Genomic DNA, 13,206 nt, shown 5'->3' with positions numbered 1-13,206 from the left:
TCTGGCCACACTGGCCGTCTGGTTATACCAAGCTTGCCCCACCTCCAAGTCATACGCTGGCTATTCCTACTGCCAGGGACTCTCTACTACTGGATCTTCCATGTTTGGCAACTTGTTGTCATAAAAAAATAATAATAATAAATAAATAAATATATATATATATATATATATATATATATATATATATATATATATATCGCCAAAGAAATGCATAAACATTTTAAGAAAGGAAAATTGTATTAAAATTGTAATACTCAGCATACACCAATAACAAAAGATGAATACAAGTCATATGTGACTTCTGCAATTACAAGAGGTGCTCAAAGTGGTTACCATCAACATCCAGATACTTCTGACGCATATATATTATATATGACTTCCTGAAATTCTGCTGATTATTTTATTACTTGCATATTTGTCACATCCCTCTGTGTCCACACCCAAGGTGAGCCCCTTGGGAGCAGAGGCCCTAGCTATGTTGCTCACTACTTTCTTTCCACCATCTAGAACAACACTTTTCAAACTTGTTTGTGCAATGAAACTTCTGGGAATCTGGTGAATCTTATGGACACTTCTCAGAATAGAATGTTTAAATGCACAAAATAAAATACATAGACTTATAAAACAAAGCAATTATGTTGAAAAAATTATGCAAAACCTTAAAATATTTTGATATATTAATAAACATGCCTACCTATGAACACAGTCTCCTTATATTCTTTGAAATACTCAAGATCTAGTGGAAAATGTAATCATTCATAATTTCAAGGTAGCAAAGATCATAAATCATATTCTGAAGTACATGCAGCAACTGTACATTGTGATATGAAAAATCTGAGATATGTGTTATTAAAAGATAGATGTCATAAAGTTAGAGGTCCTGCTAATACCACTGTAGTTTGTTACCAACTTTGAAAATGACAAGAAGTGTTAGTTTTCAATTAGAGGTTAGTGGAAATAAAAATGTAACGTGCTTCTCATCCAAGTTCAAGGACCTCATGATGCCAGAGAGTGTCTGGCACATAGTAGGAATTCAATAAATACTAAATGAACAGATAGAATAGTTATTAAATAAATATCAATCCAAGTCTCTGTTTTATTTAACCAGAAATAACGATAATCTGTATTTGGAAACCTTGACTTACTGCTAGCATATGTTCATAATTTATTAAAGAGTGTTATGGGTTGAATTATGTCCCCCCAAAAGATAGGTTGGAAATTCCAAACCCTAGTACCTAATAATGTGACCTTATTTGGAAACAGGGTCTTTACAGAGGTAATAAGTTAAGATGAAGTCATTAGGGTGGGCTCTAATCCAATATGACCGGTGTCCTTATAAGAAGGGAAAATTAGGAGAAAGATATGTACAGAGGGAAGATTATGTGAAGAAATGCAGGAAGATGCCATGTGGAGATGAAGGTGCAGATCAGTCAGGATGATGCATCTCCAAGCCAAGGAATGCTAAATGGTGCCAGCAAAACAACAGAATCTGGGAGAGAGGCCTGGAACAGATTCTACCTCGTGGCCTTCAGAAGCAACCAGCTCTACCAACACTTTGATCTCAGACTTCCAGCCTCCAGAACTGGGATACAATAAATTTCTGTTGTTTATACCACCAAGTTTGCGGTACTTCATAAGAACAGTCCTAGAAAACTAATCCAATGAGTAATAGCATTTCTGTTAGAAATATCATAGACAATCCTTTGAAGGTGTACACAAGCTGACACTAATACGAGGCTAACATCACGATGCAGACTGGCTGAAGACAAGGAACTGTGGACATGGTATAATTTCCAGAGTAGAGCGCTGTAGATATCTGTAGTAAATTGTCAAAACGGAGGACTCTCCCACAAGCAGGCCTGTAAAGAAAGACCTGCGCTCAGCCATGGTGAGTCAAAGATTTCTGTTTGTGCAACAAGAATTCTGGCCCTGAGATTTCTCACAGAGGAAGCGTGGAGAGGGGAAAGTTCAGATAATAACTTGGGAAACCACTCTGCTCAAAAACTCACAAAGGTTCTCTTTTACCTAAATCATTAAGCCAACATTTCCTTTCCTGTCTTTCAAGGCTTCCCACAATATGGCCTGAACTCTCCAGCAGTAACCCTCCCCCTCTACACTAAGCCCAGGGAGCTCTACTCCATTTTACAGACATTACTCAAACCCCACAACAACTTTCTGAGTGGGGGTATCAGCCCTAGGTTACAGATGAAGAAAGTGATGATGAAGGTTTCATTTGCCCAAGACCCCAAAGCTGGGTGACAGATGAGTTCTACCTAATCCAGGTCTTTCTGACTCCAAAACTCACACTCCTATCCATTCTGCAATACTGTCCAGTCCACTTCTCTCTACTCCCTCCTTTCTCAGCAAGTTGGCCTTCTCCCACCCCTTACAGAAGTCGTGCTTATTCCTATGTCAGCTCATTACTCATATTCATCGCTCCCTCTGGAATGTCTTCCTGCTCCCAGCTTGGCTCAAATCCAGCTGCCTTTGGTGGACTCCCTAACTCCTCTAAAGCACAGTGCTCTCTTCATAAGCCTGAGTCCACAAACCCCATCTACTGAACACCTGCAGGGCATTGGTGGTCTCATGGGGTGGGAAGGGAGAGGAACAATGAATCAAAAAGGGTACCTTCCCGACCATCAGTACTAAGTTTTGATGACTCTTCTCTTGGCTTATCAAGACCCTGTGGTGAGTCACATACTATTTAGCGATTTAGTAATCAAGTGAGACAACCAGCATTTTGGGTGTTTTCTATTACTATGCAATTGGTTTAACATGGAACTGTGCAGTGTCCACAGTAACATGCTCCCTGGAGAAGGAGACAATACCTAATGTGTAGTCAGGTATCTCCCTATGATAGTCAGGGAATAATGCCCATTAGAATGAAGAATCTATGCAGGGAGGCAGTCCGGAAATGGAGATAGCAGAAGTCGGAGGATGGACGGTCCTGAATGCCGGGGCAAGTCCTAGGATATAGTGAGACTAGGATAGCGACGTCCACATTGCATAGATCTGCCAGGCAGTCAATGGCTACTCAGCAAATGTTTAGTAAAAGAGGGACTGAGTGAATGAGAAATGGGAACTGGAAGGAAGTTCAAATAGGTAAATTCATAGCTATTCCAACAAACCCTGAGAGCGGATTCGTGGATGACTGTTAACCTGGAGGATTTCTATTAAAACTGTGCCATCTAACACATTTAGTAGTAACTCTGGGAGACAAGGAAGATACGCTTATCTCATCTGCAGATGACACAAAATCAAGTGAGACAACTAGCATTTTGGGTGACACAATCAGGACGGAGAAGAATGCAACCTATTAAAAATACTATGGCTAAAAGCAATATAATGGTATTTAACAGGGATAAGAGTAAATTACAGAGTTCAGGTTAAAAAAAAATAGTTCAAGATCCATCCATTCTCCCATTCATCTACACTGTGGTTAAATGTGTGTACTACACTCTGCTCAAAGGACAGAAAGACACGCAAGATGCACTGTCCCTGTGAGGCACTTACAGGCTCATGGGAGCTGCCTAAGCACATAATGAGGAAACAGACTTGAGAGCAAGATTTTTCAGGAATTTTCGTCAACCACACTCTCACTTATGAAATAAGTGACACAGTTGCAATTGAAGTCAATACATCACATCAAGAGCTGAAGTCAATAGGACATCAGAGTATCCATGAGATCACATCCAGACATTAATAAGCCAGCCAGCATCCCAAGGAGACATCCAAAAGGGTAATACAAGAAATCACAGGACAAGAAAAACTGATGACACCTGGACCCTGCATAAAAGATGTAGAAGGCTGTGAATGAGATAAGGTCCGCTGGAAGAGCGATGTGCCTATCTTCAAATATTTGAAAAGCTTTAATAGATGTACAGTGAGCACAGAGAAGCCACTACTGAAGACACAATTTGGGGACTCGCCATCATACAAGTGGCAGTTTACATTATCAGAACCCATGAGGGTGCTCGGAGAGCAATGAAGAGGGAAAATCGGGGTGGGGGGTAGGCAGAGCTCCTGGCCATCGCCAAATTCACTGGCATAAAAGGGGAGGGCAGAGGACGTGAAGTCTACACAGATGGGGAGAAAGTCCTATGATGGCAGATTTTATTTTCATATAAGGGAATATGGAAGACTATACTCATAGTTAGAGATACAAAAGGTAGTAAATCCTCTTTAAGTTCAGAGGCAGACTGTTTATCTGTATTGTGAGAAATAGCGCAGAAAAGCAGCTAAGGTGCCTTCCTGCTTTACGATTCTCTGCTGTCATATCAACATTGAATTGTGCAAGTAAGAGGAAGAGTACATTTTTGTGGGGGGTGGAACTGATATGCAGAGAACACTTTTCAAGAAGATTATTAGTCTATCAGCTGGGACTGCGAGGGAAAGAGAGAGTGGAGAGAAGATGAAAAGGGCAAGAACACCAGCGGTGAAGGGTGCCTGAGCCCCAGCATTAGTTAATGAAATGCTCTTCATGCTTCCTTGACCAAAACAACCAGGACCGATGCTCTGACACAGGATATGGCCATATGAAAACTTGGGAAACCATGCCAGTGTATGGATAGGTCCTGGAAATGAGGGCCTCACGAGGGTGAGGAAAACAGTCATGGAGAACCAGGAGCTGATGCAAGAGAGATGAAAGAGGAAGCATTAATGGAATCTGGTGAGTTAGTGCATATGCTGGGAGAGAAAAAGCAAAAATAAATGTCGTTTTGCTGATTTCTGAATATGGGGGTGTGACCAAGGCAGAGAAAGCCTAGTCAAGCATCACACAATTATGCCTTCTGAGTATTTCAGAAAATGACAGACCCACTGAGAGAACAGGGAATGTTCTGGGAAGAAGTAACTCTCTGTTAAGTGCCAGTGTTTATTTAGTTCATAGTAGTTTATCGATGACCTTCTCAGAGGTGCTGAAAAGCACGAGCCCTATTTCCTTCAGGTTAGCCCATCTGTCCGGCATGCCCAGATGTTATGGGTGCTGTGCACATCACTTGTGTGTGTGTTGCCATGGAATAGCAAGAATAGTAAGGTGCTCTGGAGGCAGACATGCTGGGTCCAGTACTCACTAGCAGTGTGGTCTTTTCATCTCTGTGCCCAATTTCCTTATTTGTAAAATGGGCACTATAAGTGTTCTTACATAAAAAGGTTACAGAATTAATTAAAATACAATGTTTACAACTATTCTTGGTCCATAGTAACTGTTCAGTAAATATTTGCTCTTATTTTACTACAATGACAAGTACTATTACTATTACTACCCCTGCCTTAAACAAATAAATAGCAACATCTTGTTGAGTATGTTAAGGAGTTAAGCAAGGTAAAATGTAGTCCCAAAGGGTGGAGTCTCTCAATCTTGGCACTGCCCAAGATTCCTGGCACATCACGTCTAGAGTAATTATGAATTATGATTCATAATTATGAGTTATGAAAGGCATCCTCCAAAAAAGAACAATCATTCTAAAGAATGAGGAAGTGTTTAACAAGAGCAAACTTCAGACTCCACTGTTGATTTAGTGCGTATGTCTTCAGCTCTCTGACACTGTTTTTTTACTGATAATATGGGAATTATATCTATGTGGTCAACTTTACAACACTGACCTGCAGGTCAAGTGAATGAAATAAAACATAAAAGCACTGTGTATATGCAAAATACTTTAGAAGATAGTCATGGTAGCACTATATTGGCCTTAATTATTCTCAAACAATAAAAGAGATCTGTGAGACATCACTTAAATAGTATATAGTTTTCTTCCATTTTATCAATTGTATCATCAGTCCTACCAATTCTCAGAGTCATTCTAAGGATTAAACAAGATCATGTTTTACACGGAAATACTAAATTCAGCCTGAGGTAGTCACACTAATATTGAGGTGCCAGGCTATGCTCGGAACTTTATGTGCATAGTCTCATTCAGTTTCTTCAAATAACACTCCGAGGAAGAAACTAGGTTGTCCCTGTTATGCTCATGAGAAAACTAAAATTCAAGGAATTTAAATAACTCACACAGGTGTCATAGTCAATGTCAAAGCTGGGATTTGAACTCAGGTCTGGACGTCCCAGTCTGTGTTTCCAGGACACATCCCTTACTAGCTGGATGACTCACTCTCTCCTGGACTCAGGATGCCCATGTGGACCTACAGGGAGGTTCTCCAACAGGCTCATCCACAATGTATCTGTGAAAGCTAAGGATCTATGGAATTTCACAGAAGCAACAATTTAAGTATTCTTCAAAAATAATTCATACTTTTAACACCTACTTTCTATAGCAGCAATTATTTTTGTATCATCTTCATCTAGCGATTAAGATATACGACACACTCTATATTGCCACATATATTAAAATATCCAAATACTCATCTTTTGGGAATCATATATAATATCCAAATATACATCTTTTGGGGAAATGTATCCTAGTGACATGAAAAGAGTTGAATTTCTCTTGTTCTCTTGAAACATACTTGGCATTCAAAGTCAGAAAGAATAAAGAAAAAGTTGCATGAAATAGAGATAATACACAGAATCAGATTGATCTGGGCTCACAGATCCTAGCTCCACCATTTACAAACTTTATCACTTGACAAGGTTAATCATTTCTTCGAGTTTCTGTTTCTTCATCTCTAAAATGAAAACACTGGCACAAACCTCACTAGATGGTTGTAAAGTTCAAATCTAACAGTACAAAATGAAGAAGGTCCTAGAATAGTGCTCAGTTGCTATTTCTTCTCTCCTGTGCCAGGAAGAGATAACAATATGATAGGACTTATGAATGAGGCCATGAGGAAATAGTTTGAGTTTCACTGAAATTACAGATAACCTGTCATATCTAAAACTAGTTAGGACACTTGTGGCTAGCCATACCCACAAACAGAAATGAAAGACCAGAAGAGTATTTCCCGAAAAGAATCACTGACAGATGTAATTGTTCTGACAGCCCAAGACAGCTTAGCACAAGGAAGTGTACAAGGGAAATATGTGTTCTGTGGAGTAGAAACAAGGGACTACTCTCTTCCTTACTCTAAATTGCCCCAGGAGATTAAGTAGTAGTGGTTCGAAGTACTACTTATGGAGTCAGGGGGACCTGGGTCTGAAGTCTGGCCCCTCCACTCACTAGTTAACTGACCGGGAAATTTGCATAGCTCTCTAATCCTCAGTTTCCTCTTGCGAATAATAATGATAAACTTATGAGAATACTCACTTCATGAGGTGGTACAGGATGAAATGAAATTCATATATAAATCTGTTAGCACGTAAGTGATCAGCAAAGAAGTAATTATAGCTTAATAGTGATGATGATGATATATGCCATAGGAAGGTTTGCTGCCTCAATGATATGAAGAACCTAGAGGCCTAGGAATTTGAGCTATAAAAGAAAAAAGATAAAAGAGCCCCATCCCGGGCTGGTGGGCACCAGCTTCTCGTTGGTTTACTCCTGTGGTCATCTGAACCTTCCACCAGGCAGAAGGCTCAATCAAAGCAACTCCCAGGTTGTGTAAGGAGTGGAGAGCTCTAAACCCACCCCTTAGGTCGTGAGCCTTTGGGTCAAGGTTTACAAAAACCCCGAACCTCACTGATAAAAGCAGTGCCAACCAAATGGTTTATTTCCGAAACCCCTTAGGAGCTCTGCCCACTGGGAATTGAAAGTCTGCTGGTAAGTAGGGTTCTCGAGGCCAATTCCGGTATCGGTATCACTATCTAAAGGGCACTTCATGAACTCCACACTTCAGCTCTCCCCCTCTGCACCCTCCCAACAGTATTACTAGCTATATTGCTGGAGTTATTATTTTCACATGTCTACCCTTGCTTATGTTCAAATTCCCAACTCCTTGCTTTTCAAATGCATTCTATGTTGTTCAACTTTAAAATAAAAGATCAGGATAAAAGAAAATGTAAGTTATCAAAGAAAATAAAGAAATCCCAGATGAGTAAGAATCAGATCTGAAGATCTAAAATAAAAAACCTATTAGTATTAGAGATTACCTGTTCTCATCACTTTTACGTGGGTTGATATAGACATTAGCTAAACTGTTCGTTAAATCAACACTAAGTCTTAATTTATTTAAAATATTTTTGTATTATTATTGCAGTACTCCACACACCCCCACCAGGGTGAAAGAATTTACCAACATAGTATTTTTAAAAATCTAATTAAAGGAACCAGTTGCTTAAAAATCTCAGTTGTTTAATGGTCAAAGGAGGCCTTAGACCTGCAAAACACGCAATGGAAACATTTTAAAACATTAAAACAGACATTACTTTCAGTTTTATACAAAAGTAAAATTCTGTATTATAATCTTGCAATTATGATTTCTGTAAACTAACTGTGATAACTTTAGGCAGTTAAGTATACAGAGGAATTAGGTCCAACATTTACTGCTCAGGGTGTCATGGACTCACACTAATGCCTATCGTATGAACAAGTGGAATTTGTTATGACCCTACAAAAATATGGAAGATCGCATAATATTGAAACATTTATAGAAACCATGATTGTTACTTCTCTTTAATCTTACATTATGTCCATTTCTGCTATGCTAACATCCTTACACATAGTACATGAAGAACTATCCTTGAAAACATCTGAGGGATTCCCCGCTAATGAATATTTTTACTTACCATCCTTTAATTTTTTTGGAAAGATGCGGCTTCTTGTATAAGATAACTTTTACGGGAACCCAAATCAAGAGACTCACTGAAGCCACATAGGCAATCGAACAGGAAACAATCAGCCAATAATGCGTTTTCTCAGGTGTTTCCCTTGTCCTTTGATAGGCAGCGGCAAACTGTTCCACAGTCACAAGTGTGGGTATGGAGAAAGCAGCAAACTGAAGAAGCTCAAACACCACAAGCTTGATTATTCTTCCAGAAGCCATCCCGAGGAAGTGTGTGCTGCTGAGGACCAGACGCTCCCCCTCTGACCAGGCAGCATATGGACACACAGATACTGAGCGAGGATCAAGTTCCTTGTACTCCGATCACCAACCAGTGACTTTTTATTCTTTTATTGACCCTCATATGGTTCAATGATCTTCCAACTTAACAACCGAGTTCTCTTAAAGAAACAGAGCAGTTGTGGACGTGATCACCTCATGCGTTTGCACAACCATTATTAGAAGTCAAATAAACTTCGGAACATGCTTTGAAGCACTGTTAAGAAGATATTTTTTAACGTAGCTTTTATTGCTAATTTGAACCCATAAAACGTCTGTGTAATATTTAACACTTGTTAAGTAGGACCATTAGAAGAATGTAATTTTACAGTTAAAGGGGGACCCAACCCCCTCTTTTTATATCTAAGCAAATTCAGGCAACGTGAATTACCCAAAACCTGAGTCTTCGTCTTGGAAAACGGCCCCTCATTTTTCTTCAAAGTACTGGACAAGTCGGAGTTTAGATTTGCTTTGCCAACTCCCTAACTCGACTTCTTCCTGGTACTTGAAATATTTGTTCTTACACACTCATTGCTACGTAATACAGATTAACGTTATTTTTCTTTTGCTGGTCAGGAAACTAATGGCCATATTAAAAACCTGTTATGAGGATTAACACTAAATTAAGAGCTATCTACATCTAGTCTGAAAGTGCATCAAATGCTTAAAAGACAACAGTTGTCTCCATGAAAATCCTTCCTTAGCACCTGTGCTAGGTGTTGGGTGTGAGGATGAACGAGTGACGGAAGGTCCCTGCCTTCCAAATGTCCACAGTCCACTGGAGGAAACAAACCTATGAGCAACAGAAAAATAACTGAAGTCAGAACCACAACCCAAATGCTATGGTAACACAGAAGAGAACTTCCTGTTTAGGCTCTGGGAAGGGGAAGGAAAGATAGGACAGAGAGGGCGGGATGGAGGGGGTTGGGTGTCAGTGACCTCTTAGGCAGTAGAAAGGAGCAAGGAGACTGCAACAAGTTAGTCTGGTGGGGCATGCGGAAATAGGGGAGGGAGAGGTTGTAAACATCAGCTGGGATCAGAATGTAAATGTCCCATGATGGATTTGCGGTGCGTGTGAATATAAAAGCAACTTTTTCTGAACTAAAGGAGTCACTTGATCATCTGGAAAGGACAGTTGAGTGCATGTGTGGAGGAAGGACAGAAGCAGCGTTAACCTGGGAGCAGGAAGCCAGCTGGGAGTGACAGAGGATTGTGGGCAAGAGATGCGAGCCTCGGCTAAAACACAGGGAGCAGGAGCGATGAGGAGAGCACTGCATCCACAGACACCAGTGCGAATGCCTACCCTGTACTTGCTCTTTAGATGGCTCCCTTTGTGCCTGCTGTCAGACTGGCGTGAGCCAGTGTTCTCTAGGCTCCTCTCTCCCAAGGCCCTTTGCGGAAGGGGCCCTATGCTGCCTGGCTCTCCAGACGCACCTAGGATTTTGGGCAGCTAGCTTTGGGGAGTCACGCCTCCTGCCCTCCCACTGCAGGATATCTAGTTATTTTATCTGAACTTGAATTTCGAATTCACTGAAGTTTAGCAAAAGTCCTCTCAGTGAAAGAAGAGACTTGGAAGAACGGTGACAAGAATATGGAAGGATGGGGTAGAAAACCATCTGAGCAGCAGTTCTGTCACCAACTATTTCTAATATCATATAGGTGACATCAATTCTCTATATCATCCTTAATAAAAAATTTCTATTTAAAAGACACAAATTATATTTTACTGTCCTAACCCTCTGTCTTAAGTCATCAGTGCTATGTTGTATTACGACTTCATATACAAACTTTGCGTATTTATAGGAATTGTGACCTGAGCATTTGAAGAAAGTAGTTGAATAAAAATAGCCTGGCTTCAGGACAAAGGACTCATGCCCAGGTCTATAATTCCATTTTAAATGCTCAATTTTTTTCCCCATGTATGGGAATTTAAAACTGACATTCCCTTTGTATTTCTTACCTGTTATTTTCCTGGGGTTTCTAATCTCTCTTCACCTTCCCAGACAACACTGAGAATGTGAGCAAAACCTGCCACGTGGAATGCTGTGATAACTAGCTGCGCTTTCTCTGGGTGGATGGAGGTTGTGCTTCTCTCCCTCTGCCCTCAGTGAGCTCAACTCCATGTAAAGGAAGGACTGTGTTAGCACTGTTCATTGAACATCTATTGTGTGCTGTCATGGCAGAGACAGAGTCCATATTGACTTACAAGGTCTGACAATTAAGTCTGTGAACTTGTTGCAACGATGTTGCTAACCTTTTTTGATATCAGAGGGATTATTCATTATGAATTTGTATGAACTGGTACAAATAGTAAAACCAAGTTTACTATTTGGAAATGCTGAAAAGGCTATGTGAAAAAGTTAGACGACCTGAACTTTTTGCCAACATTTCATGGCTCTGGCATCGCGACAATGCACCAGCTCACATGGCACTGTCTGTGAGGGCGTTTTTAGCCAGTAAACAAATAACTGTATTGGAACACCCTCTCTACTCACCTGATCTGGCCCCCAGTGACTTCTTTCTTTACCTGAAGATAAAGGAAATACTGAAAGGAAGATATTTGATGACATTCAGGACATCAAGGGTAATATGACAACAGCTCTGATGGCCATTCTAGAAAAAGAGTTCCAAAGTTGCTTTGAAGGGTGGACTAGGTGCTGGCATCGGTGCATAGCTTCCCAAGGGGAGTACTTCGAAGGTGACCGTAGTGATATTCAGCAGTGAGGTATGTAGCACTTTTTCTAGGAGGGGTTCACAAACTTAATTGTCCGACCTTGTACACTCTGGTTAGGGACATGACACAAACCCCAGGTAAGACCTGAGAACACTCATGGAGTGAGCTGGGCAGGTTAGGGCTGTGAAGGGCTAGTCTGCCCTCTGTCCTCCATCTCCCTTCTCCAGCCACGTTTGGAGAATAGGCTTTGGCCGCATTGTTCAGCCATCGAAGTATGGCCGGGCATAAATTGGGCCAATTGCTTTCTCATCCTTAGGAATGTGAACTAAGAAACATGGGGAGAATTGGATAAGTGGAATTAAAGGAGGTCATTGTTTTGAGTCAGAATTAGAGCAATCCAAACTATATGTGCCAGAACCACCCTTAGCATGTTGTTGACACTCACAGTTTGCTGAGCAAATGAATGAACAAATGGAAGCCAAATGGTAAAGAAGAGTTGGTAGATTGAGGAAGCCAATCCAGAGCGTCCAAAAACTGGAACAAATCAACAGGTAGACGCCAGCACACCACGAAGACCAGCCCCTCACTTGTTGATCTTGCCAGTTCACATGTATTCTTACAAAACGAGGTCTTTGTTCTTTGCACCCAAAGGCCTTGAGTATAAGACAAAGGGGTATGTTTATGAGCAGGGGCTAAATATAATATAGAAACAATATATACAACTACTGGATGATTCAGAGGAGAGGACTGAAAACAAAATCAAGTGGAGTTGATCAGAGAAGGCATCTCAGAGGAGGTGAGTTTTGGTCTATTTGATTTTTTCTGCTGTCTCAAAGCAATATCTATATATTGCCAGAGCACCTTCTTTAGATTGTATAATGATATTTCCTTTGAAGAACAATTTTAAGAATGGTCATGATGCAGAGTGAGATGGGGAGATGGGTGGGAGAGAAAATCAAGGTGTCAATGCTATGTATAACAATATGGATGGCAAAATCTCATTTTTGTTTTCAAATACAGTAGCTGTAGATTTAAACGTAAATTAAAAATCTGGAAAGACAGTCATCAAACTGCTAACAGTGCTGTCCCTGGAGAATGGGTGAGGTAGGGTCGAGTGGGTTTTCACTTTTATTTATTAATAAATAAACAATAAGTAAAATTTGCATAGTGGTAATATTTCATAGTGGTAATATTTGCATGTGGTGATATTTCACAAGCAAAAATATTAGAAAACACAAATCAGTTAAACAAAACAATCCCAGCTTAGTAAAAATTTTGTGATTTTTTTTTTTATCTTTCCTCCACTAATGTTTTCCCTAACCTCGCAGCAGAAGCAAAATACACAATTCCACTTCCACATATCCCTTGGACGGCAGGACCAAAGAGCAGTGAAATCGTCAAGAGGCAAACAGCAGCCTTCCGTAACTGTTTTCTAGCTGGGCATTTTGGGTTGGATTTGACTGCCTTCTCCTGATCTTACAGGAGAGCGTGAACAAGTATAACCTTCGTCCTTCAGCCCCGGGTTTAAGCCCTGCGTGAACCTTTCCTCCCCTCCTCTTCCCAGCAGAAGTGTTTTCTCCTTTGCAGTCAAAACACCT

General features: G+C 40.5%; 1 protein-coding gene across 1 annotated transcript in view; it reads right to left on the bottom strand.

The window, feature by feature from the left end:
- Positions 1-10,674, bottom strand: part of TMEM236 (transmembrane protein 236) — a 33,824-nt gene extending 23,150 nt beyond the window's left edge. The window contains exon 1 of the mRNA XM_019752069.3: positions 8,621-10,674. Within this exon, the coding sequence (XP_019607628.3) occupies positions 8,621-8,877 (257 nt within the window). The 5' untranslated portion in view covers positions 8,878-10,674. The remainder of the gene's footprint in view (positions 1-8,620) is intronic.
- Positions 10,675-13,206: the final 2,532 nt, after the last annotated feature.

Source organism: Rhinolophus sinicus, chromosome 1 (assembly GCF_057876585.1).
Source record: "Rhinolophus sinicus isolate RSI-liver-muscle chromosome 1, RSI-T2T, whole genome shotgun sequence".
In the NCBI taxonomy this organism is placed as follows: Eukaryota; Metazoa; Chordata; class Mammalia; order Chiroptera; family Rhinolophidae; genus Rhinolophus; species Rhinolophus sinicus.
This window is presented reverse-complemented; position numbering and strand designations above follow the sequence as displayed.